General features: G+C 44.0%; 1 protein-coding gene across 1 annotated transcript; it reads right to left on the bottom strand.

The window, feature by feature from the left end:
- Positions 1–1,939: 1,939 nt before the first annotated feature.
- LOC129823536 (myosin heavy chain, fast skeletal muscle-like) lies at positions 1,940–26,117 on the bottom strand. Its single transcript, XM_055882332.1, has 40 exons — positions 26,070–26,117; positions 25,711–25,938; positions 25,247–25,390; positions 24,883–25,039; positions 24,647–24,674; positions 23,615–23,723; positions 23,386–23,478; positions 23,169–23,229; positions 22,428–22,526; positions 21,978–22,081; positions 21,438–21,576; positions 21,094–21,212; positions 20,786–20,935; positions 20,521–20,691; positions 19,990–20,293; positions 19,773–19,837; positions 19,592–19,679; positions 19,358–19,475; positions 19,055–19,178; positions 14,575–14,711; positions 12,096–12,351; positions 11,661–11,903; positions 11,143–11,319; positions 10,902–11,047; positions 10,637–10,727; positions 9,899–10,288; positions 9,651–9,777; positions 9,348–9,466; positions 9,016–9,212; positions 8,708–8,891; positions 8,410–8,575; positions 6,519–6,643; positions 5,890–6,198; positions 5,492–5,695; positions 5,260–5,385; positions 4,941–5,111; positions 4,537–4,641; positions 4,338–4,433; positions 2,377–2,508; positions 1,940–2,057 (listed from the first exon to the last, which is right to left on the bottom strand). The coding sequence occupies exons 2-40, from the start codon at positions 25,924–25,926 to the stop codon at positions 2,037–2,039; spliced, it is 5,811 nt and encodes a 1,936-aa protein (XP_055738307.1). The 5' UTR covers positions 25,927–25,938; positions 26,070–26,117; the 3' UTR covers positions 1,940–2,036.
- Positions 26,118–27,013: the final 896 nt, after the last annotated feature.

The following is a 27,013-nucleotide window of genomic DNA, read 5'->3' as shown; positions in this document are numbered from 1 at the left end:
CTGTATCCTCAAAGCCTACCCTACCCCTGATGCGTGGTACCGGCACTGGTGACGCCGGGCTGAGGACAAGCACATCAGGATTAGTAGGGGGAGAATATATAGTGTGTACAGGGCTCTGGAGACGCACTGGTAGCTTAGTGCGTGGGGCCGGAACTGGAGGCACCGGGCTAGATACACGCACTACAGGGAGAGTGCGTGGAGGAGGAACAGGGCTCAGGATACGCACTGGTAGCCTAGTGCGTAGTGTATACACTGTAGGTACTAGGCTGGGGCGGGGAGGTGGTGCCGGAAATACCGGACCGTGGAGGCGTACTGGCTCTCTTGAGCATTGAGCCTGCCCGACCTTACCTGGTTGAATGCTCCCGGTTGCCTGACCAGTGCGGGGAGGTGGAATAACCCGCACCGGCCTATGTAGGCGAACCGGAGAAACCATGCGTAAGGCCGGTGCCATGTATGCCGGCCCGAGGAGACGCACTGGTGACCAGATGCGTTGAGCCGGCCTCATGACACCTGGCTCAATACCCAATCTAGCCCTCCCAGTGCGGGGAGGTGGAATAACCCGCACCGGGCTATGCACTCGTACAGGAGACACCGTGCGCTCTACTGCGTAACACGGCGCCTGCCCGTACTCCCGCTCTCCACGGTGAGCCTGGGAAGTGGGCGCAGGTCTCCTACCTGCCCTTGGCCCACTACCCTTTAGCCCCCCCCCAAGAAATTTTTGGGAGTTACTCACGGGCTTTTTCGGCTTCCGTGCCAGACGCGTTCCCTCATAGCTCCGGTTCCTCTCTCCGGTAGCCTCCGCTCTCCTCAGTGCCTCCAGCTGTTCCCATGGGAGGCGATCTCTACCAGCTAGGATCTCCTCCCATGTGTAGACACCCTTTCCGTCCAAAACATCGTCCCATGTCCATTGCTCCTTCTTTTCCTGTCCCTTTCTCCTTTGACTCCGCTGCTTGGCTCTGGGTTGGTGGGTGGTTCTGTAACGATAATCCTCCTCCTCTTCATCAGATGAGGAGGAGCAGGGATTGAACCAAGGCGCAGCGGATTGTGAAGACATAATGATTTATTGAAGACAAGACGAAAACACGAACTTCACTATAAACTAACAAAATAACAAAACGAAAGTAGACAGTCCTGAACGACGAACTTACATACAACGTGACGAACGAAATGAACAGGAACAGACTACATGAAATGAACAAACCGTATACAGTCCCGTATGGTGCAAACATTGACACGGACACAGGAGACAACCACCCACAAACAAACACTGTGAACCGCCTACCTAAATATGACTCTCAATTAGAGGAACGCCAAACACCTGCCTCCAATTGAGAGCCATACCAGGCAACCCTAAACCAACATAGAAACAGACAACATAGAATGCCCACCCAAACTCACGTCCTGACCAACTAACACACAAAACTAAACAGAAAACAGGTCAGGAACGTGACAATGTCGACATCCTCCATCAGTTTACTAAGAACATGAAGCAAACTGATTGGGTGGCTGTTAGAGCCAGTAAAGGGTGCTTTACAATTTATAGTGGAAGTAAAGTTTTTTTTAATTTTTAAACAACGCCTCTCTTTCTCACCTAGTTGTTTTGTTCATGTCAATGTTTTAAATGTACTGTATGTCAATTGTAAAGTTTTTTTCTCAAAAAAGTGTCTTTGTTATCTGTCAGACCCCCTGGAAGACTAGCTGTTGCCACTTGGCTAATGAGAATCCCAATCAATCCTAAAGGTCTATGAATTTGATAGTAGTTACATTTCTCCAGCCTCATCCCTCAGCTGTTTACAAAAAACAGGTGAAACCTTAAGTTTGTTGGGGTGACCACATCGTTGTTGTTGGAATCCCAGATTGCACCTTAAATGAAAGTACAATATGTGTATGATATGAAACAGCTGTTCGCTGAGTAATGAGTCCACAGTCACACAGGAAGTGTATGTAGGCCGACATGTTTTTAATCAAAGCTCATTTTCACCATGAAAATCATATTTTATGCAACACGGGAAAATGATGTAAGACTTTGGTCTTGCTTATTCAGCAACTTCTTTGCCCTGTAAGGAAGACAGAAAGAAATTAATCGGTGAGTATTAATAATGAACATGCAAAATATATGAATATATGTACAGTTAGAAATAATGTAATGGATGAAGCATTAAATGCTCAGTGCTGAGCTTTGATTTTCAATTTTGAAGAACCATCTTAGTTTGAATTCATCTCTTTCTACCTGAAATGTGCTTCTTATAGATCTTAAATACATTTTAGTGAGTGTAAAAGGTCAGTATTGACCTCTGAGAAGACTATATCATAGGTGGTGTTGATGTGGCCATATCTGAACATGAGTCAGGTATAGGTTTAGCAGCAGCTCTGTACCTTTCCAGTGTCGCGGGCCTTGGCTCTGAGCTTGTTGACTTGAGACTCAGCGATGTCAGCACGCTCCTCAGCCTCCTCCAGCTCATGCTGAACCTTCCTGAACTTAGACATGTGGCCGTTGGCTTGTTCCTCCTGGGTGAGGAAAAGAGAAGGAGAGTGTAAAATCAGCATTCAATGTTTGAAGCTTCAGGTAGCAAAATAATATAATTTTTTTCTTAAGGTATTTTAAAGTACTTTTGTTGTTGACAGATTTAGGATAGTATATAGGGAGATAGATGATCCAGCAGAGAGAATGAGTGGTGAAATGAGGGATCAAACCACTGCCTTCAGGGGTGTTCAGTGTCTTTCATAAGAATTCACACCCCCTTAGATTCCTTCACATTTTATTGGGTTACAAATTCAGATTAAAATGTATTTAAATTTCAGTTTTTTTTTCAATGATCTATACAAAATACTCTGGAATGTCAATGTGGAACATTTAAAAAGAATTTATGAAAAATAAAACACTAATATATCTGGACTAATTTGTATTCACCCCCCTGAGTCAATACATGTTATAAACATCTTTGGCAGCAATTACAGCTGTGAATCTTTTTGGGTAAGCATTCTAAGAGCATTGTACACCTGGGTTGTGCAATTTAAAAAAATCTAAATGTGTTTATTTGCAGAAATGCCTTCTGGAACATGTGAACTTTCATGTACCTTAATAGCAAACTTCTATATGCCATCGGTAAATACAAATAAGTTGTTTAATTACAAACCTAGTTGGTTTAGCCACGGAAAAAGGCAAGGGAACCTTCCCGCAATCCATGATTGGCTGAGATTATGGATGTGCTGGACATGCTGAGAGATGAGTTCTGATTGGTCTGCCATGTAGCATGCTTCTGTCTATAACATGAGCTGCTCAGTATGTGTAGATAATCCTCGCTACTGTGGCTTTTTTGAAAGATATAACATTAGCCATGGAGAACTACAAAAGTGTTGCTACTGCTATCAACAACATTGCTGTCCTTAACCTAGTTGGTTATCTTTAGCTACCTGCAGATTCATACTACAGCATGTCATGCATGGTGGCTAGCTATGACAATCAGTTTGTATTGATAGTAGTATGGGTTGGGATTATGGTCCATTGTTTAGCTAGCTAGCTAGCTACATGTCTAAACAAAAGACTCCACTTCTCCAGAGGATTACATGACCCATCAAAATGAACCATGTGTGTCTCGGCGTGATTACGGCCATCTATTGTATTTCATGAACACGTGTACATGTCAAGGCAATAGTGACCACTTATCTTTTTTATAGCATAGGGGTTATAGCATTTCTTTCATATGACCCATCAATTTAGACAAGTACATCTGGGTAAGCATCATCTACTAATTATAAAATAATTATAAAATATATTTTATCTGGACACTTTCTATTTTTGATATTGCTATATTGCAAACATGCAAGTAACCATTTCACTGTACCATTTACACCTTATGTAACCTGTGCATGTGACAAATAATCTCAGATTTTATTTGATATAGTGTGTGTTTACCAGAGACGGTAATGTGAAGAACAACATGACCAACACCAAAGTCAGATTAGGATGTAGGCCAAGGACTAGATAAAGTGTGTTTTTTCTACTACTTTCTGCTACTACTTTTACCACTTTTAGTCTTGAAATCTTTGGTTGTTTACTATGAGAGGCACATTGTGTGATTCAGGGGTGGTCGCACTACCACTAGACCAGTCCCCAGTACAGTACTACCACTAGACCAGTCCCCAGTACAGTACTACCGAGATAGGGGGCGCTCAGTGATGTGCATCATTTCTTCAGCAATAACTTGCACTATCAATTGAGTCATTGTTGACTGATGCGCAGTAGTAAAACTTACTTCAACTTTTAATGTCTACTAGGGAAATAATATATTTTTGAATGTATGCTTTCAAAGTATTTGACAAAGTATGTGACTCACCGCTTCCTCAGCCTGCCTCTTGTAGGCCTTGACTTTCATCTGCAGCTTATCTACCAGGTCCTGAAGTCTGGCAACGTTCTTCTTATCCTCCTCGGTCTGTGGGACAAGATCAAAGAATCAATGCACCATAGTTTTATACGAAAACATGTCCGTGTTAGTGTCAAGTTTGGGAAGAAGGCACTTTCTGACTTTCTGTTACCTGGTAGGTGAGCTCCTTGACTCTGCGCTCGTACTTGCGGACTGCTTTGATCGCGTCTGCACCTCTTCTCTGCTCAGCCTCCACCTCATTCTCAAGCTCACGCACCTTTGTAGAAGAAATTAACACAGGAATTTGTTTGAGGTGGTGAAATCAGACGTAACAAATCTTTGTAAAAATAGAGGTATATTATTCTACTCAGTCAAGGAGGCACAATTGTTGTCTGCACCTATCTACTTTACCAATTGTAATTGAAGGGATCTGTAATGATAAAAACAGCTTTTCATTATCTAGCTGGGTTATTGAGAGAAAGTCATTACACAATGCTCCTGTGTATTTGCATGATTAAATACATTTCCAGCAGTCAGTCTTTCAATCCACCTTAATCCACCCTGCTGTTAACTCACCCTGGACTCCAGTTTCTGGAGCTGCTTCTTGCCTCCCTTCATGGCCAGGTTCTCAGCCTCATCCAGGCGGTGCTGCAGGTCCTTCACTGTGACCTCCAGGTTCTTCTTCATCCTCTCCAGGTGAGAGCTGGTGTCCTGCTCCTTCTTCAGCTCCTCAGCCATCATGGCCGCCTGGAATCGTAGTTTGTTTCATTTATGCACAAATTGGCACCAATCATAATGTCCCTCTGATGACTTTGTTGTGGTAAAACATCCCAGCTAATATTTGCCCATGGATACAAATGAAGTGAATGTAATTGAATAGAGCATAAGGACTCACGTCAGTGATGGCCTTCTTGGCCTTCTCCTCTGCATTCCTGGCCTCCTGGACGATGTCTTCGACCTCTCCCTGCACCTGCACCAGGTCAGACTCCAGCTTCTTCTTAGTATTCAGAAGGCTGGTGTTCTGAAGGAGTTTAAAAAAAAATTTGACTGTCAAGAGAACTTTCAAGTGACAAGGCAGAAATGGTATGCCTGGCTGAGTTTCATTAGAAATGGCTTTTGACCCATACCTGGGAGTGCAGCAGTCCAACACGCTCACTGGCGTCTACCAGCTCAGTCTCAGCCACTTTGCGGCCTCTCTCCGCCTGCTCTAGAGCAACTCTCAGCTCCTCGATTTCAGCCGCCATCAGACCGTTCCTGCGCTCCACCATGGCTGCCTGCTCCTTCATATCATCTGCGACTCGGACAGCATCATCAAGGTGCAATAGGGCATCCTGGGGTTCACAATGACGTGTGTTCATTAGGACTTGTGGAAATAGAGGTGATTGGGTCATTGATATAAATGCTCCTTGGTAAGAATTTCCCAATATCCTTACATTTTTACAGCATATTAGTAAACGCTATTCAAATTCCTCTGTGCTATTATTTTCTACAGATTCACAAACAAATCTCTCCCCAGTCCCTTTACCTTGAGCTGTCCCTGAACATTCCTCAGCTGTTTCTGGGCCTCAGCGGCCTGCCTGTTGGAGTGGCTCAGCTGGACCTCCATCTCGTTCAGGTCTCCCTCCATCTTCTTCTTCACCCTCAGGGCATCATTCCTGCTCCTGACCTCAGAGTCCAGGGTGCTCTGCATGGAGTCCATCATCCTCTGGCTGTTCCTCTTGATCTGCTCCATCTCCTCGTCCTTCTCAGCCAACTTCCTGTCCACCTCACCCTTGATCTGGTTCAGCTCCAGCTGCACACGCAGCATCTTGGATTCCTCGTGCTCCAGTGTTCCCTGGACAAAGAGATGCATTCAGGCGAATTGTGTTCAAAACATTTGGATGTGTATAACACAAGGAATTAAATATAACTACAATAAACACCAATACAGGGATCGTGGGACTGTAGCTGGCGTTGCCTAGTGTACCACTTTAATTGTATTGTTTGTATATCGTATTTTACATTTTTGTGACTGTCCTTGTCTATCAGTGTTTTGTTACTTGTTGTGTTTTGTGTGGACCCCAGGAAGAGTAGCTGATGCTTCTGCAAAAGCTCATGGGGATCCAAATGATCAAATTAACACTGCTTATCCCATCGAAGAGCTGTAGTTTGTACCTCAGCCTCCTCCAGAGCGGTCTGGATCTCAGACTTCTCTGTCTCCACGGTCTTCTTGGCCTTCTCCAGCTCATGGATGCTCTTGCCAGTCTCTCCGATCTGCTCAGTCAGGTCACCGATCTCCTCTGCACACACAAACACAGGAGCAGTTTAGACTTGGGAGATTTTCAGTGGGTATTGCCAATGCAACAAAGTTGACATTGAATCATAATAAATAATTCATTAATCAGAATATCATATGATCTTGCAAATCTAACTGCCACGTCTTCAGCAATATTAATGCAGTTTATACAGTTTTAAAAACCTAACAATATATTCACAGACTGTGTGCCCTCTGGCCCCTACTACACCAGTACCACATATCTACAGTACAACATCCATGTGTACATGTGTGTATAGTGCATATGCTCTTGTGTGTGTGTGTGTGTCTGTGCCTTTTTTTGTGTTGGTTCACGGTCCCTGCTGTTCAATAAGGTGTTTTTTTAGTCTGTTTTTTAAATCTAATTTTACTGCTGCATCGGTTACTGGATGTGGAATAGAGTTCCATGTAGTCATAGCTCTATTTAGTACTGTGCGCCTTCCATAGTCTGTTCTGGACTTGGGGACTGTGAAGAGACGACTTGTGGGGTATGCATGGGTGTCCGAGCTGTGTGCCAGTAGTTCAAACAGACAGCTCGGTGTATTCATGTCAATACCTCTCATAAATACAAGCATTGATGAAGTCAATCTCTTCTCCACTTTGAGCCAGGAGAGATTGGCATGCATATTATTAATATTAGCTCTCTGTGTGCATCCAAGGGCCAGCAGTTACTGTACTAGCTGACGTGTATAGTTTGAGTTTCCGTGAGTTCTGTTTAGTGTTGCAGTCATTTCTGTCGCTGTGGTAGCTGACGTGTATAGTGTTGAGTCATCCACATACATAGATACAGTAGCTTTACTCAAAGCCAGTGGCATGTCGTTAATAAAGATTGAAAAAAGTAAGGGGCCTAGACAACTGCCCTGGGGAATTCCTAATTCACCTGGATTATGTTGGAGAGGCTTCCATTAAAGAACACCCTATATGTTCTGTTAGACAGGTACCTCTTTATCCACAATATAGCAGGGGGTATAAAGCCATAACACAAGTTTTGCCAGCAGCAGACAATGATCGATAATGTCAAAAGCTCACTGAAGTCTAATAAAACAGCCCCCACAATCTTTTCATCATCAATTTCTTTCAGCCAATCATCAGTAATTTGTGTAAGTGCTCTGCTTGGTGAATGTCCTTCTCTATAAGCATGCTGAAAGTTCGTTGTCAATTTGTTTACAATAAAATAGCATTGTATTGTCAGCCACAATTTTTTCAAAAAGTTTACTAAGGGTTGGTAACAGGCTAATTGGTCGACTATTTGAGCCAGTTAAGGGGGCTTTACTATCCTTAGGTAGCGGAATTACTTTTGCTTCCCTCCAAGCCTGAGGGCACACACTTTCTAGTAGGCTTAAATTGAATATATGGCAAATAGGAGTGGCAATATTGTCCTCTATTATCCTCGATAATTTTCCATCCAATTTGTCAGAACCCGGTTGCTTGTAATTGTTGATAGAGAACAAAAAAGCATCATCTCTTCCACACTAACTTTACGGAATTGATCATTACAGTGCTTGTCTTTCACAATTTGGTCAGATATACATGGATGTGTAGAGTCAGCATTTGTTGCTGACATGTTATGTCTAAGTTTGCTAATCTTGCTAATGAAAAAAATCCTTCAAGTAGTTGGCATAAATCTTTGGATTGTTCAAGTCCAAATAATAAAATAAGTATAATACTGTTTTAAAATGGTGTTGATGATTCCCTCCATTTTCAAAGCACTAGTCAAACATGAGCCCAAAAGAAATGCTGTCAAATGCTCACGTTGCAGGTTCTTGTTCTCTCTCTTCAGAGTCTCCAGATGATCCAGAGCCTCCTCGTAGGAGTTCTTCATCTTGAAGAGTTCAGTGCTCATAGAGCGACCCTCCTTCTGAGCTCCTTCCAGCTCAGCCTGACCCTCCTCATACTTCTGCTTCCACTCTGCCAGAACCTGGGAAATCAATGGGATTTTCATTAGGTCTTGATGAAGAGTTTTGAATTAAAAAAATGCTACAATTACGCTACAATAGATCATGCAGCAGACAGAAAATATCACTCTAGGTTGAGGATAATTAATTTTCACCTTGTCAAAGTTCCTCTGCTTCTTGTCGAGGTTGGCGGCCATTGCGTTAGCTCTCTCAACGTCAATCATGAGGTCCTCCACCTCTCCCTGCAGCCTCTGCTTGGTCTTCTCCAGGGAGGCACACTTGGAGTTGGTCGCCTCAATGGTCTCCTCAGCGTCCTGCAGACGCTGGGCCAGCTTCTTCCTTTTAGGCAACAGAGTGTGTACAAATGTTAAAATACATAGCGAAATAATAATTTCTTAGAGCCCCCTACTGCCCTCACCATCCACACCGAATATTTGAGTTTTTTCTGTTCCGTGCAACTCACTTGGCCTCCTCCAGCTCCTCAGTGCGCTGGATAGCATCAGTTTCATACTTAGTCCTCCACTGAGCCACCTCACTGTTTGCCTTGGACATGCCGCGTTGCAGCTCTGCCTTGGCCTCCTGCTCCTCCTCAAACTGCTCCCTCAGGAGGTCACAGTCATGGCGGGCAGACTGGACACTGTGGGCCAGTGCATTTTTAGCCTGTGAGAGAGTAAAGTGAAAGACAAAGAGAGATAAGAGAGAGAGTTAAACAAATTACAGGTAAAGTCTCAGAGGGTGGCGTAGTCACTGTCTATATGAAGATCTAAACTCTGGAGTCCGTTTTGAGTCCCTTACCTTGACCTCCTCCTCAATCTGCCTCTTCAGCTCCTCCACCTGCTGGGTGAAGGCCTGTTTGCCTCTGGTCAGCTGAGACACCAGGGCTTCCTTCTCCTCCAACTGGCGGCCAAACTCACCTGCAGGGACAGAGGGACATCTTGTTAATTGGGTCTCTGTTCTCTAAGATTGAAAATTGATTTTAAGGTATCATAGGGCAATGTTAGGTGTGAAACTGTGGACTATACTATGTGAATACAGCCCCCAATATATGTGTTTTATTGAAGAAATAATTGGATTGTTGTTCATTGTTGATGATGGTACCATTTTCTGTCAGGAGTCTGGCCCTCTGTCCACCGATGTCGTTGATCTGGCGAACATTCTCCTCATTCTTAGTCTTGAGCTCACTCAGCTGGTCCTCAAGAGTACGGCACATCTTCTCCAGATTGCCCTGTTAGTGAAACATGTACCATCAGTACTTTATATATGAGACTCCTGTCAACTTCAGTTCACTTGAATGGTAATGTAGTTGACCCTCCTCAACACTGCTTGATCAAAACATCACTACTCACCTTAGACTTGGCGATGGCCTCCATGTTGCTGGAGAGGTCATCAATCTCCATCTTGTACTCACTCTTCTCCTTCTCCAGCTTCTGCTTGACGCGCTGCAGGTTGTCGATCTGCTCCCCGAGCTCAGCCACACTGTCGGCCTGCTTCTTGCGCAGAGCGGCGGCTGTGGCCTCATGCTGCAGGGTGGACTCTTCAAGATCACGACGCAGCTTCTGGAACTCAGCCTCGCGCTTCTTGTTCATCTCAATCTGAGCAGAAGTGGCGCCTCCGGCCTCCTCCAGCCTCTCGCTGATCTCCTCAAGTTCCCTGGAGAGATCGGCCCTCTGCTTCTCAACCTTGGCCCTGGCAGCACGCTCAGCTTCAATTTCCTCCTCCAGCTCCTCAATACGTGCCTAGAAGAGTGGGCAGGAGCACGGTTGATGAATACTACAATACATAAAACAATAATAGTATAAATTTTTGAAACAACTGAACCAAAGAAATAATAAACAAATTAATAAGAATTTGTATATTTTTCATAAATGTTAAATTAAAATATTTTCAAATGTGTTCATACAAAGCCAGTTACACAAATGTATTAAGTAGATAGTGTCCCATGCGGGAACCAAAACTACAACGGTAAGAAACCACATCTTGCAACCTTCAAGCCACCAGGAGAAATGTGTGCTACCAGAATATTTTGGGGGGAAATGTTTCAGGTATGTGCTTTCCTGCACTGGAGCTGAGGTCCTGTACTGTACCTGGAGTTCCTTGATCTTCTTCTGCAGCTGAGCTCCCAGAGACTGCTCATCCTCAATCTTACTGAGGAGCTGGGATGTCTCAAACTCCTTCCTAAGAAACACAAACATGTCAATTTTCTAATACGTTTTGGGTTCAATAGTGTGAAGAGAGAGTATTGTACGAATCACATGTAAATGTTAATTCATAATTACAAGAATTAAACAAGAACAACCGTTCTTTTGCTCAATATTGCAGGTAAAACTGTAGTAATTTGTTTTTGCTTACTTCTTGATTTTCTCATCAGACTGCTGCTTGTCATTCTCCAGGTCCATTAAGGACTCCTGGGCCAGTTTCAGATCTCCCTCCAGCTTTCTCTTTGCTCTCTCAAGGTCCATACGGACCTTCTTCTCTTGCTCCAGAGAACCCTCAAGCTACAAGATAAAAACACACATATATTGTTCAAATCTAAACAGAAGATAATAACATCTTACATACTATCATGGCAAAAATGTCAAACTCCACTCACGTCGTCCACTTGCTGTTCCAGCTTGGTCTTGGCCTTGGTCAGAGTGTTGACTTTGTCCTCCTCTGACTGCAGGTCATCCAGTGTCTGCTGGTGGGCCTCTTGGAGGGCTTTCTTCTCCTTGGTCAGCTTGGCAACACTCTCATCCAAAGACGCCATCTCCTCTGTCAGGTTTTTAACCTGAAAACGACCACAACAAAATGTGTCTTTGTTCACTTCACATAAAGGGGAGATTTAGTTTCAGATGTATTGCATTCATTTAATTCAGATTAGAAATGTGTCAACAAGTACTGTTCTATAGATTCAACACAGGTGGCAGTGTACTTCATTCCAGTGTACTGAATGGAAGTCATAAACAAGTAGGAGCTGAACATACAATGAATGATGGGAGTACCACTATTCTACTATTTTGTGTCTTCATTTTTCCGCCACCCACAATACATCTGGAATTCTATTTCTGTTGAGCTATGTTTTGAGTTGATGATGGTTTGGGTGAGACTGTCTATTGTAAGACACAAGACCTTGTTTTCAGTGGCATGCTTCTCCTTCTCCACTTTGGCCAGGGTGAGCTCCAGGTCATCAATGTCCTTCTTCAGCTCAGAACACTCATCCTCCAGCTTCCTCTTCTTGGCAGTCAACTCAGCATTCATCTCCTCCTCATCCTCCAGCCTCTCAGCCGTCTCTTTGAGTTTGGCCTCCAGCTGGATCTTGCTCTTGATGAGCCCCTCACACCTTTCCTCAGAATCGTTCAGACTCTCTGATTCCTGATTTCAGAACAGGAGAAAAATTTGAGGACTCATGTTGTTTATCAAAATATAGACTTGATTTAGTCATAGAGGTCAGAGCAAATCAACATTCATGAAATATATATTTAACAATGGCAATACAAAAATGATGCTCGTTTGTGTATTCATGTGTATGAAAATATGATCTTATGAGGATCATTTCTCACTCACAGATGCAACTTGGAGTGCCAGGTCGTTCTTCTCTTGCAGAATGGACACCATCTTCTCCTCCAACTCCTTCTTCTTGGCAAGAGCCTTGGCCAGGTCTGTCTTCATCTTGTCGAAGTTCTCCTTCATGTTGGCCAGCTCCTTCTCAGTCTCAGCGCTCTTCAGCAGGGGCTTGATCTTGAAGTACACCTTCATCCATGGCCAGGTTTTCACATTCATGAATGAACGGATGTTGTACTGGATGGTGAAGATGGCATCTCTGGTCAACAGAAAGGATAGAGTAGCATGGTGAGTGACAAGGCCCAGTGCAGTCAAAAACATGATTGTCCTGTGTTTTATATATATTTCCACACTATGAGTTTGGAGTAATACTGTGAAATTGTGAAGATTATGATAATGCCCTTTCAAGTGTAAGCTTTGTTTGAAAAGATTGCCTGAAATTGGTGGGATGTAAACTAGTTTATAGACCAATAAGAAAGAGCTTTCCAAACCCCTCTACCAATAACAGATAGTTTTCAATTTTCACCTCCCCACTAAGACCACTCCCAGACAGTCAAAGATAAATTCTTGCTTGAGAAATTGCTCTTTGCTAAGAAGCTATTTTTGTTTGTTTTCAATTAAAATCTTCGTACGGTCGTTAATTGTTACCCATACATGAAATGATATTAAGACAAAAACAGTTGCATTGGACCTTTGAAGCTACATTCAGGGATACAAGGACTTACAGCTTAGCTCATTCAGGGATACAAGGACTTACAGCTTAGCTCATTCAGGGATACAAGGACTTACAGCTTAGCTCATTCAGGGATACAAGGACTTACAGCTTAGCTCATGAGACATTTTATATTCTTTAAGAATTAATGAGTAAATCCTTTTATTTATTTATTTATTGTCCTATCACGACTAAACAGTCCCCAACCCTATATCCTAGACACCCAGCTGAGCGACCCACACACTAAGGAGAAGTCCTTATCTGTTTTATAGGCCTACTGCAAGTAACCTACCCATAGCTGAGACAGAAAGATAAACTTGGTCAGAGACAGACAAAAGCAGCACTGCCCCATCAGGAGTCTGAGCCTGCCTGGCAGGGTTGGTCCAACAAAGCCAAAGCCCCCGGGTAGGTGAGCATAATATACAAGGAATTTCTCAAAGCTGCTAATGAGAACCTTGACGACCTCGTACCTAGCCGATGGGAATTCCAGTGGAGAACCCCACCTAGGTAGTGGCAGTGCTGGCAAAATTAGCAGCAGTAACCCATGGGGAAGGGATCACACTCGGACAATCAGAGAAGGGGCATATTATTATGGCCCTGGCGGGACAAAATAATCGAATAGCCTGACTGCATCGAGGTGCTTGGTTAAATGGTCACAGCAGGGGACCTGTGTGTGTGTGTGTGTTTTGGGGGATAGGAGTGTATCCGGGCTCCATCAGCTAGGACTAGACATTATTTAATCAAATCACCCCATTCTTGCCCAATTTGGAATGCTTTCTCAAACCGCTACTACAGTATATGCTCTCAACCAAATTCACTTCTCAGAAAGTATTAAATTGTCAAGAGGAGGAAAACAAGGTTGTCCATAATCGGCATATTTATTTTGGCCATGAAAATATTAGCTATTCAAATCAGATCGAACAAAAATTCAGGGCTAAAAAGGTGTCATTGTACGCTGATGATTCGTGTTTTCTTTTAATACAACAATTTGGATGAGGATACATTAGGATTCACCTCTCTGGGTATTGGATCTACACATTAACGTGTAGTTTACCAATAAAAAGGTCAGACGTTGAAGTGGACATACTAGGTATTTATATCATGCAAGAAATAAATTGTCTCACGACAACTCGTTTGAATAGAAATTAGATACTATTTTGCTACTATGGAAAGGACAACACCTCTTTTTTTGTGTGGAAAAATCAAAAAAGTCATAGTCAAAATTTAAAAAAGTCATAGTCAATCGATCAATAATATAATAATACTCTTATCATCTCTAATTTACAATCTGTAGAAACTATGAGAAGAGAAAGGTTCAGGACTATGTGAAACTTCACACCACAGTTGAAAAATATATGGCTAACAGAAATCCAATGAGAGGAGGGATGCTAGGGTTAGGGGAAAATAATAAAGTAGCTAAATATATATATATATATTTAAAAATATATATTTATATATTATATACGGGGGATTGGAAATGATGTAGACAATTACACTGATGGAAGCCACAATCTATCCGCAATATTAAAGCTGATTAAAGCTACCCCCCCCCCACTCCCCCAAAAAATAGAAAATAATGAATGGGTAAATATCACCATTATAAATGACAACTGAACAGCTTTGCCAAATCCCAAACTGCAGCACTAATAGAACATTATAAGACCTACTTCCTCATTCTGATCAACTCACAGCATTTACAGTATGTGATCATCATGCATTACATACAGCAGGTCCACAGAAAGCTTTGCCAAGATGTCTACTCTTCCTCACCTCCTCTCCATCATCTTGGTGAACTCTTTTCTCATGAGGAATCCACGGCTGAGAGCCTGGACCATGCCGATCAGAACGGCCAGCTTCTCATCTCTCATCTCCTCCAGGACACCCAGCAGACCGGCTTTGAAGAACACCTGAAACACAGGTAAACATGGCCGTTGGAACCCCAGTCAGATGGTGACAGATAGAATGGGTTGGATCAAAACAGGGGAACAACACCACTAGATTCATTTGAACATAAACATTGCAATGCTAACAAACAAACCATGGGATAGCTTGTTTAAAAGGAACGGAACGACTTGATCAGTGTAGTGTTGGCTGACTACACAGTTGTCTTTGCTATCTTTGATTTGTATTTGTTCGATCTTAGCTAGCTACTTAGCTGGCTCCATAGCCGTCTTTGTATCGGTGATACTTGTGTAGTTATCAAGGTTCGCTGAGGTTCGCTAGCCAGGTATTCTCGCCCTAACGTAACGTAACGTAGTCAACCCTGCTAACTAGCCAGCTAGCCACCGATTAGCAGCACGGTAGAAACGATTACATTACAACGGAACGACTTGACTTGTGTAGTGTTAGCTAGCTACATAGTTTTCTTTGCTATCTTTTTATCTAAGATAATTGTGTAGCTTTGAGTAATTATCGGTTAGCTAGCCAGCTATTTTTCGCCTGCCGCGCTGCCGTCCTCCTACCTAGCCAACACTGCTAGCTAGCCAACTTCTACCGAATAGCAGCACTGTAGAAACTTACACTACAACGGGACGACTTGATTAGCGTAGTGTTAGCTAGTTGTCTTTGCTGTCCTTGTATCCATGATAATTGTGTAGTTTAGAGAAATTTAGTGAAATTGTCGAGGTTACCTAGCCAGCTTCACTTTCAACAACGTAGCCACTGCTAGCCAGGCTACTTCACCAGCCAGCAGTACTATATCATTTTAGTCAATAAGATCTTGTATTTTATTTTTATCTTTTTGCAACGTAAGCTTAACTTTCTGAACATTCGAGACGTGTAGCCCACTTGTCATTCTAATCTCCATTGCATTAGCGTAGCCTCTTCTGTAGCCTGTCAACCATGTGTCTGTCTATCCCTGTTCTCTCCTCTCTGCACAGACCATACAAACGCTTCACACCGCGTGGCCGCGCCCACCCTAACCTGGTGGTCCCAGCCCGCACGACCCACGTGGAGTTCCAGGTCTCCGGTGGCCTCTGGAACTGCCGATCTGCGGCCAACAAGGCAGAGCTCATCTCAGCCTATGCGTCCCTCCAGTCCCTCGACTTCCTGGCACTGACGGAAACATGGCTCACCACAGATAACACTGCTACTCCTACTGCTCTCTCTTCGTCTGCCCATGTGTTCTCGCACACCCCGAGACCTTCTGGTCAGCGGGGTGGTGGCACCGGGATCCTCATCTCTCCCAAGTGGTCATTCTCTCTTTCTCCCCTTACCCATCTGTCTATCGCCTCCTTTGAATTCCATGCTGTCACAGTTACCAGCCCTTTCAAGCTTAACATCCTTATCATTTATCGCCCTCCAGGTTCCCTTGGAGAGTTCATCAATGAGCTTGATGCCTTGATAAGCTCCTTTCCTGAGGACGGCTCACCTCTCACAGTTCTGGGTGACTTTAACCTCCCCATGTCTACCTTTGACTCATTCCTCTCTGCCTCCTTCTTCCCACTCCTCTCCTCTTTTGACCTCACCCTCTCACCTTCCCCCCCTACTCACAAGGCTGGCAATACGCTTGACCTCATCTTTACTAGATGCTGTTCTTCCACTAACCTCATTGCAACTCCCCTCCAAGTCTCCGACCACTACCTTGTATCCTTTTCCCTCTCGCTCTCATCCAACACTTCCCACACTGCCCCTACTCGGATGGTATCGCGCCGTCCCAACCTCCGCTCTCTCTCCCCCGCTACTCTCTCCTCTTCCATCCTATCATCTCTTCCCTCTGCCCAAACCTTCTCCAACCTATCTCCTGATTCTGCCTCCTCAACCCTCCTCTCCTCCCTTTCTGCATCCTTTGACTCTCTATGTCCCCTATCCTCCAGGCCGGCTCGGTCCTCCCCTCCCGCTCCGTGGCTCGACGACTCATTGCGAGCTCACAGAACAGGGCTCCGGGCAGCCGAGCGGAAATGGAGGAAAACTCGCCTCCCTGCGGACCTGGCATCCTTTCACTCCCTCCTCTCTACATTTTCCTCTTCTGTCTCTGCTGCTAAAGCCACTTTCTACCACTCTAAATTCCAAGCATCTGCCTCTAACCCTAGGAAGCTCTTTGCCACCTTCTCCTCCCTCCTGAATCCTCCTCCCCCTCCCCCCCCCTCCTCCCTCTCTGCAGACGACTTCGTCAACCATTTTGAAAAGAAGGTCGACGACATCCGATCCTCGTTTGCTAAGTCAAACGACACCGCTGGTTCTGCTCACACTGCCCAACCCTGTGCTTTGACCTCTTTCTCCCCTCTCTCTCCAGATGAAATCTCGCGTCTTGTGACGGCCGGCCGCCCAACAACCTGCCCGCTTGACCCTATCCCCTCCTCTCTCCTCCAGACCATTTCCGGAGACCTTCTACCTTACCTCACCTCGCTCATCAACTCATCCTTGACCGCTGGCTACGTCCCTTCCGTCTTCAAGAGAGCGAGAGTTGCACCCCTTCTGAAAAAACCTACACTCGATCCCTCCGATGTCAACAACTACAGACCAGTATCCCTTCTTTCTTTTCTCTCCAAAACTCTTGAACGTGCCGTCCTTGGCCAGCTCTCCTGCTATCTCTCTCAGAATGACCTTCTTGATCCAAATCAGTCAGGTTTCAAGACTAGTCACTCAACTGAGACTGCTCTTCTCTGTATCACGGAGGCGCTCCGCACTGCTAAAGCTAACTCTCTCTCCTCTGCTCTCATCCTTCTAGACCTATCGGCTGCCTTCGATACTGTGAACCATCAGATCCTCCTCTCCACCCTCTCCGAGTTGGGCATCTCCGGCGCGGCCCACGCTTGGATTGCGTCCTACCTGACAGGTCGCTCCTACCAGGTGGCGTGGCGAGAATCTGTCTCCTCACCACGCGCTCTCACCACTGGTGTCCCCCAGGGCTCTGTTCTAGGCCCTCTCCTATTCTCGCTATACACCAAGTCACTTGGCTCTGTCATAACCTCACATGGTCTCTCCTATCATTGCTATGCAGACGACACACAATTAATCTTCTCCTTTCCCCCTTCTGATGACCAGGTGGCGAATCGCATCTCTGCATGTCTGGCAGACATATCAGTGTGGATGACGGATCACCACCTCAAGCTGAACCTCGGCAAGACGGAGCTGCTCTTCCTCCCGGGGAAGGACTGTCCGTTCCATGATCTCGCCATCACGGTTGACAACTCCATTGTGTCCTCCTCCCAGAGCGCTAAGAACCTTGGCGTGATCCTGGACAACACCCTGTCGTTCTCCACCAACATCAAGGCGGTGGCCCGTTCCTGTAGGTTCATGCTCTACAACATCCGCAGAGTACGACCCTGCCTCACACAGGAAGCGGCGCAGGTCCTAATCCAGGCACTTGTCATCTCCCGTCTGGATTACTGCAACTCGCTGTTGGCTGGGCTCCCTGCCTGTGCCATTAAACCCCTACAACTCATCCAGAACGCCGCAGCCCGGCTGGTGTTCAACCTTCCCAAGTTCTCTCACGTCACCCCGCTCCTCCGCTCTCTCCACTGGCTTCCAGTTGAAGCTCGCATCCGCTACAAGACCATGGTGCTTGCCTACGGAGCTGTGAGGGGAACGGCACCTCAGTACCTTCAGGCTCTGATCAGGCCCTACACCCAAACAAGGGCACTGCGTTCATCCACCTCTGGCCTGCTCGCCTCCCTACCACTGAGGAAGTACAGTTCCCGCTCAGCCCAGTCAAAACTGTTCGCTGCTCTGGCACCCCAATGGTGGAACAAACTCCCTCACGACGCCAGGACAGCGGAGTCAATCACCACCTTCCGGAGACACCTGAAACCCCACCTCTTCAAGGAATACCTAGGATAAAGCAATCCTTCTGCCCCCCCCCCCCCCCCCCCCCCCCCTTAAAAGATCTAGATGCACTATTGTAAAGTGGCTGTTCCACTGGATGTCATAAGGTGAATGCACCAATTTGTAAGTCGCTCTGGATAAGAGCGTCTGCTAAATGACTTAAATGTAAATGTAATAAATGTAAGTTCTTTCAGAGTTGTAGATGTATAATGTACACAGATACAGATAACTGAAGCCATACCACTCTAACTCAATGCACATGATAATGAGTTGAGTTTATATACTTGTATGAATTTGAAGAAAAAAATGGTACAATGTTTTTCCATCTTTTGAAGAAAGAAAAAAAGGATGGTTACTCAACTGGTGAGATGTTTTTGTTATATACCTGACATTGACACACCGGTGTGTCAAACGACTCTAGGAGTTTAAATTATCATTGAAGTTAGTTTTTGTTGTCAGCTTTTTCTGGGGGTATTTGACTGACCTTGGTGTGTCCAAACTTGTAATCGTCGTGATTTATATCAATGGACCCAAGCAGCTTCTCAGAAGCCTTCTTGTTGTCCATGAACTGGCCCTCGGGGATGACACTGGCATTCAGTACTTTGTACCTGAATGAGGAGACAGTTTTAACATATTTCAAGTTGTAATGGGTTGGTTATATTACATAAAAAGTAAGCATATTCTGATGCTGGGATTGCCCTTGGAGCAGATATTTCTGTGGTTGTGTGTGTGTTGTATGTTGTGTGTGTTGTGTGTTGTGTGTGCATTTGTGTTTGCGTGAGTGTACCTCTGCTTGAAGTCAGCATAGATGATTCTGCTGGGGAAGCCCTTTCTGCAGATCCTGATCCCCTCCAGAACACCATTACACCTGAGCTGGTGGATAACCAGGAAGTTCTCCATCAGACCTGGAAAAACAAACCAAGTCTCTTTAATACTTATTAACAGATTAAAGGATTGGGCATGTTAAGGTTACTCATACTGTATTGATAAAATGTCATATTCAAGTCAATATTTCTTGTACCTGGAGTCTTTGACTCGTTGGGGATCAGGCAGCGTACAAAGTGAGGATGAGTGCTCCTCAAATTGGTCATCAGCTTTTGTAAGTTCTCCTGGAAGAGGATTACAAACCATGTTCTCAGAAATAATTTATGATAATCAATGCCCCTTTTGGAGGACTGAATATAGACATTTCAATAGCTCACCCTGAACTGGGAGGACACAGTCTGCATGGAACCACCCTTCTTCTTGCCTCCTTTCTTGGTTGTATCTGTTCAAATGTGGATAAGTTAAAGATAATTAGAAATGAGAGAATCAAATGCAAATACTGCCAATGAGACTGTGTAAAATAACACCTCTTGACTTTAAAAACAATACGGTTCTGAGTTGTAACAAGTGCATTTGTTGTGATGCTAGTCTTACCCTCAGGTGGTGCAGCAGGGTACAGGGTAGCCATCAGTTTGACTGAGGACTTCCCGTACATCAGAAGAACTGATTCGTTCAGGGGGTCCTTGTTCTTCTCCAGCCAGCCAGTGATGTTGTAGTCCACAACACCGGCATAGTGCACCAGGGAGAAGTGGGCCTCTGCCTTGCCTTTGGCTGGCTTGGGCTTCTCATATGCCTTGGTTTTGCCAAGATGCTGGTCGTTCAGCTTGTTCTTGAAGGTAGTGTCTGAAGCCTTGGGGAACATGCACTCCTCTTCAAGGATGGAGAAGATGCCCAATGGCTTTACAAAAAGAGATGGATATGAAATTAGTGATTTTACATTTAGGATCACATTTATTCCTTTAGCAAACATAATTTTATAGGATTACATTCATTTAGGGGGAAATCATAGGAAACATATTGAGTTCTCAACAGTCAGATATGTTGTACCATTATGATAATATCTATCAATGTGCTCCCTATGAGCTTTGCTGTTGTGGTCCAGTATAATCCTTACAGACAACTGACCTTCTCAATAAGCTCAATGCAGGCAGCCAAGTCCATGCCGAAGTCAATGAAGGCCCAGACGATTCCCTCCTTCTTGTACTCCTCTTGTTCCAGGACGAACATGGTGTGGTTGAAAAACTGTTGCAGTTTCTCATTGGTGAAGTTGATGCACAGCTGCTCCATGCTGTTGTACTGTTGAAGGAATTTCAAAAGGGATCATTTCATCGTAAAAGGCTGTAATCCCTCTCAATCACAACTCATTGTCTTGTTCTGGTCTCATACTCACATCAAAGATCTCAAACCCGGCAATATCGAGCACACCGATATAGAACTGCCTTGGATTCTTGGTGTCCAACATCTCGTTGATACGGATGACCATCCACAAGAACATCCTCTCATAGATGGACTTGGCCAAAGCCATGACTGCATTATAAACCTGCAAAGATAATACCTCAAATGAATACATGAGACACTGGCCATGTCCAGTGATAAGGTTGGGAAAAACAACAGAAGTATTTTTAAGAAGCAAAGCAATTGTCCCCAAAATAATTCAGGTAGTTAGAAAATGTTTGATGCTGTGTTTCACCGCCCTACCTGAGGCACAGTCTGTCCCTTGGTCACGTACTCGTTGCCGACCTTCACTCTGGGGTAGCACAGACACTTCAACAACTCAGCTGAGTTCAGGCCCAGCAGGTAGCCGATTTTATCAGCCACTGGAGAGAAAACCAACAACGGATCGCTTGTTTCTGATGTCACACTGACAATATAGTTTGGTCAACTCTTTTGATTTTAACTTTAGTATATTATTCAAAATAATTTCTGGGGTTTTGAGTTTGTGTCTCCTGCCTGACTTTCATGCGGCAATGTCTGTCTTATGTGCTTGGGACAGGGAAAGGGACTAATGCTTTCCATATTTTATATCTATGAGTGGGACTCACCCTCTGTGCCGTCTGGCTCGGCCTGCTCCTCACGCTGCTTCTGCTTGAATTTCAAGTTGCCATGGTGCATTACAGCTCCTGTCAGCTTGTAGATGGCCATTTTCTCATCGTTAGAGAAGCCAAGGATTGTAATGGCATCCTGGAATTAAAGAGGAAGTACAACAGTGAAGAACCGAACGGTAGTTTACTCAGTTACAGTTCACTACCGGTCTGTGTTCAGTCCAGAACAAATGGGATGGATAGAATTAACTGGCTTCTCTGTTACACATGATTGCTCTTGGCCAACACACTAGTATATGACAGCACAACATGAGTTTTACACAGTTCCACAGGGCACTTAGAGACAGTCTCTTGTGGAAGTCTTACAGGTATGTGCCTCAAGGTGAAGTGTGAAGGCATGACGAGGGGCCTTGAAGCACATGCCTAACTAACACAAGGTGCCCAGCTGCCATCAAGCAGGATTTGCGCAATGCATTCAGTGTGTATTGTGGTCCTACCCATTCCATATCTAGAGTTTGGTTCACACTTTGTATCACTCACATCGGTGGCATCCAGCTCGACCTTGTCGTCGATGCTGGCCACACTGATCTGACCCTGGCTGATCATGGGGAAGTCGTAAGGGTTGGTGGTGATGAGCGTCATTTCTGTGGACAACGGAGAATGGCTTGTCAGTTAAATATCTTAGAATTCTGCTGTCCTACCTTTACAGTATCTCTCCCTCCTTTACTCAATAGATGGACTCAAGGATACAGGCAGTATATAATACAGAGCATCAAAAAGGGGGGACTGAGGCTCCTGGACTAGTGCATCAGAGTACATTACTTAATCTTTCCATTGAAAGACCTTGAAAGACCTGACCCATGTTTAGATGTCTTGTTACGTTGGATGTACTCATTGTAATAATATTAACGGTGTGGACTAGGAAACATTTGAATAAGTTCCACAGATGGAGGTGTGAATAATTTCACCTAAAGCTGTACTTTGCCTTACCAACTAGCTCAGGTTTGTGGTTGGTCATCATCTGGTAGAAGATATGGTAGCCTCTCTCAGCGGGCAGCTGGAAGGCCACTCTGGACTTCTCTAGCAGGTCTGAGAGAGAGAGAGAGAGAGAGAGAGAGAGAGAGAGAGAGAGAGAGAGAGAGAGAGAGAGAGAGAGAGAGAGAGAGAGAGAGAGAGAGAGAGAGAGATATTGCGAGAGAGAGAGAGAGGGAGAGAGAGAAAGAGAGAGAGAGAGAGAGAGAGATTACATTATGTGTGATGATATGATCTCCCCAAAATGTTGTGTGTGAATTTAAAAAGATTCTCCGGTACTTTTGTATACGTCATAGCCAGTAGTTCTGAAAGTAGTGCTCACGGGTCAAAAGTGGTCCCTGACAATTACGTACTACCTCACATAGGTGCAGATATGAGGCACCATGTCATTGCTCTATCTTTTGCTCTGCTGTGAGTGCAACTTGCTAGCTATCACTCAAATAGTGAAGGGCTGAAGCTCTTTGGCTGAAACTTGAAACACTAAGGGGGCTGGCCCACATGGGGGAACATTTTGGGGAAATGTCGCCACAGAACTTCCAGAAAACATTTCATGGCTAATTAAGGTAAGAGAGATTGTGTATGAACTGCATATTGACACCTATAGCCCAAAGCGGGAGGTTGAAAAAATACTTGCTAGTCTTCAAAGTGCCACAGCATGTCTTTAAGGAAAGCATTGAGAAACAAGGAAAACCAACTCACAGGTCTCAATATCAGCTTTAGCCAGTTTGCCACCTTGGAAGTGAATCCTGATGAATTTACCCTGTAGTAGAGCATGGGGGATAGAAATAGGTCAACTAAATACATCTAGCATTTTACTTTGATAGACCAGTTTGTTGGAAAGCTGATGATATAGTGAACTACTGACATTTCCCCACCCAATATAAGGTAACTTCCACAGTAAATTCTTCATACTTACGAAGCGAGACGAGTTGTCGTTCCTCACTGTCTTGGCATTACCGTAAGACTCCAGCAGAGGGTTAGCTGCAATGATCTGATCCTCAAGAGACCCCTGATTGAGACAAACACAAGTTGCTCAGAAACTAGCAAACACGTTTCTTATTAAAACAGTATTCACCGCTTGAAAAATAAAGTTTACACAGAACACAGAACACCAAACTGAAATATGTTGTAAAAGCACAACCAACCTGCATTTTGGTGGGGTCTACTTCCTTCTTGACACCAGAAACTGCAATGGTGGCAAAGTACTGGATGACACGCTTGGTGTTGACAGTCTTTCCTGCTCCGGATTCTCCGCTGGTTTATATGACAGATGGGTTTAAGTGTCAGATTGGTTTTTGCTAATCTGCATTGACAAATACACTGTTCACCTGTTTTCTAACAAAAGTCAATTATTAACTAAATATTTCCACTCATTGGCTCATTATAACGCACAACCTAATCCGTTCATAATGTAATGTACACTGAACAAAAATATTAACGCACCATGGAACAATTTCAATGATTAACCGAGTTACAGTTAATGTAAGAAATCAGTAAATTTAAATAGATGAATTAGACCCTAATCTATGGATTTCACATGACTGGGCAGGGGCGCAGCCATGGGTGGGCCTTGGAGGGCATAGGCCCACCCACTTGGGAGGCAGGCCCACCCACTGGGGAGCCAGGCCAAGCCAATCAAAATGAGTTTTTCCCTACAAAAGGACTTTTTAACAGACAGAAATACTCCTTAGTTTCCTCAGCTGGTCTCAGAAGATCCTGCTAGTGAAGAAGCCGGATGTGGCGGTCCTGGGCTGGCGTGGTTACACGTGGTCTGCGTTTGTGAAACCGGTTGGACATACTGCCAAATTCTCTAAATCGATGTTGGAGACTTATGGTAGAGAAATGAACATTACATTATCTGGCAACAGCTCTGATGGACATTCCTGCAGTCAAAATGCCAATTGCAGGATCCCTCAAAACATCTGTGACAATGTGACAAAACTGGTGTGTGACAAAACTGCACATTTGTATTGTCCCCAGCGCAAGGTGCACCTGTGTAATGATAATATTGTTTAATCAGCTTCTTAATATGCCAATTTGGTCCCATTCTTAATATTAGACCAACACTTTACATGTTGCATTTATATTTTTGTTCAGAATTTTTTCATCACACCCAAGTCACACGACATATCAGAATATAAACACTTTCTCAAGTGAAATGATAGAAAACAACTTACGTAATCAGGACGGACTGGTTCTCCTTATCTGGAACCAAAAGACATGTTGCTTATTATAATCAATCAACATTAGGAGTACATCATAGTATTCATAAGCATCATCATGAATTTCATTCTGGAATATTTTCCATTCAAGGATAGTGAAATGAGAGATTCCCAGCATTCTGTTCTAACTTAGACTAGAAGACAGTAGATTCCATCCATCCATCCATCCATTTCTCCATGAGAGCTCGTACCAATCATCATGAACTGGAAGGCGTTGTCAGAGACGGAGAAGATATGGGGTGGAGCCTCCATCCTCTTCTTCCCTCTGTAGGCGTTGACAACCTCTTCGTCGTACACGGGGAGCCACTTGTAGGGGTTCACCGTGGCACAGAAGAGCCCAGAGTAGGTCTGGATGAAAGGGATTCAATTGGGCGATTAGCAAAGTCAGATTGACTTTTACCTGGATTTATGTGAGGATGTGGGTGTACTATGGTATACTAATGTGGGTCTACTGTATTGGTATGTTTTGGTTTCTACTGTTCATTTATGTGTAGTACTGTTTGTGTGTATTTATTAGGTTAATTTACAGTGTGTATGTTTATGCAGGTTTCTTACATAGATCATCCATGCAGCATAACGCTCTTTGAGGTTATACAACACAGAGGCTTCATTCAGGTAGGTCATCATGGCCATGTCCTCAATCTTGTCGTACTTCGGGGGGTTCATCTGGTAGATGTCTGCTTCTTTGAACTCTTTATCCTGAAACAGTCAGAAATATAGATTACACCGGATCAAACTGGACATGACTCAATGCTTTTTGCTGAATAAAATACCCACATTTAATCAAACTACTTTGTTATCACCCACTGACAAATACATGTGATTCTTGACTTGTCATTATCAATAATTTCATGCCAATTTTAAATAGCCGCAAAACAAGTGTTTTGTTTGAAGGTTATATTCTGCTTAAAAAAGAACAAAGAAATGCTTCTTAATCTATTTTTGTTACTATTTTCATTTTGGCTTTTGGAATGTTTTTGACAATTTTTTAACTTTAATACTTTTCAGATAAGACTTACCATTGTAGTGCCGTCAGGATTTGTGACCTTGACAGTACACTTCCCCTCTGTCCTGCCAGTGATCAAACCCTTAAGGTACAGCTCCTTGACATCTGTCACATAGCAGGCGTTCTTTGAGTCGAAGGGTGCGGCTTGTGCCTCAATCCTCTCCCTCTCGGGTTTACGAAGGTACAAGGCAGCCTTGCCGTAGATTTTCATCTCCGCGTCCGTACTCATGTTGACGGCTCACTAGGAAAGAGATGAAACAAAAAACATGATTGACTCTGTGGTGCTTCCTCCACAGTCAAGAGAGTGAGCGGTACTATATCTCACACAGAATATTTTCATCACTTTTTATGTGAAGACAAACCATGTCTCACCTTCTTTTTTCCCCTCCTGCAGATGTATTTGTACGTCTTGGAGGACCCTGTGAAACATTAGGGTGTTGTGAATACGCACAAGTCTAAAGCCTTGTAATTTAGCCCCTGAAGGGTAAAAAACCTTTTGAACGGCATCAGTCAACTCCATCATTATAGCCATGCCCTATTCAACTACAGGTGCAACCATACACTTTCATTTACCTAGTTTCAATTCACTTTACATTCTCTCAAGGATTCTAATAAATAGCCCTGAAAACCCAGTTACATTCTAGACCATCCCCTCAATTTACAAAAAGAGTGCAGAAAAAACAAATTTGACTGTGAATGAAAGTTATACTTTACAATTTAAGTAAAACACATGTAAACTAAAACAATTTAAATCAATGCCACTTGATTGCATATTGTAAAATCTTACAAAAGACATGTAAATAAAAAAATGCAGAATTCAAACAATGCAGTTAGCTACTGCCTTAGATGCAAAAGTGAAAATATGAGACTGTATGTACACACTAAGGAAGTGGAGAGAGTCTTACCACAGAGGAAGAAGGTATCTATCTGACTTATGAATGCTGGGGCCTCAGCCTCCTTATATCTGGTTGGAAGTGCAAACCAAGCAGAAGTTAATTATGGACCACTCTGGTAAAGGAAATGGATTGGATGTGATACCTCCGTGTGTCTGTGTCTCTCTAGTCCCACCCACTTCGAGGAGCACCACACTCCTTATTCTTTTACCAGTGATTGTTCTAGACTATTCTGAGACCTTAAGGAGGATCAGGTTGCCTACTGCAGGAATGTCTACAACTGACACGTCCATCTAACTTGCTACTAGAGTAGAGCTCTGTGGCTGACCTTGAGCTGCTGTACATACTAAACATACACACACTGTAATTTACATAAATAAAATGCAATGCTTTAGTTTAGAACTTGACCTACTGCTTCCATGT

The sequence above is a fragment of the Salvelinus fontinalis genome, chromosome 26 (genome assembly GCF_029448725.1).
Source record: "Salvelinus fontinalis isolate EN_2023a chromosome 26, ASM2944872v1, whole genome shotgun sequence".
Taxonomy (NCBI): Eukaryota; Metazoa; Chordata; class Actinopteri; order Salmoniformes; family Salmonidae; genus Salvelinus; species Salvelinus fontinalis.
This window is presented reverse-complemented; position numbering and strand designations above follow the sequence as displayed.

Excerpts from the sequence above, each read along its gene's own strand:
- LOC129823536 (XM_055882332.1), bottom strand. The coding sequence starts at position 25,926 with ATGAGTACGGACGCGGAGATGAAAATCTACGGCAAGGCTGCCTTGTAC. Across the intron at positions 11,048-11,142 it reads TGGAACAGCAAGTGGACGAC|CTTGAGGGTTCTCTGGAGCA; the intron begins GTGAGTGGAGTT and ends TTTATCTTGTAG. Across the intron at positions 4,642-4,940 it reads TCCAGAAACTGGAGTCCAGG|GTGCGTGAGCTTGAGAATGA; the intron begins GTGAGTTAACAG and ends TCTTCTACAAAG.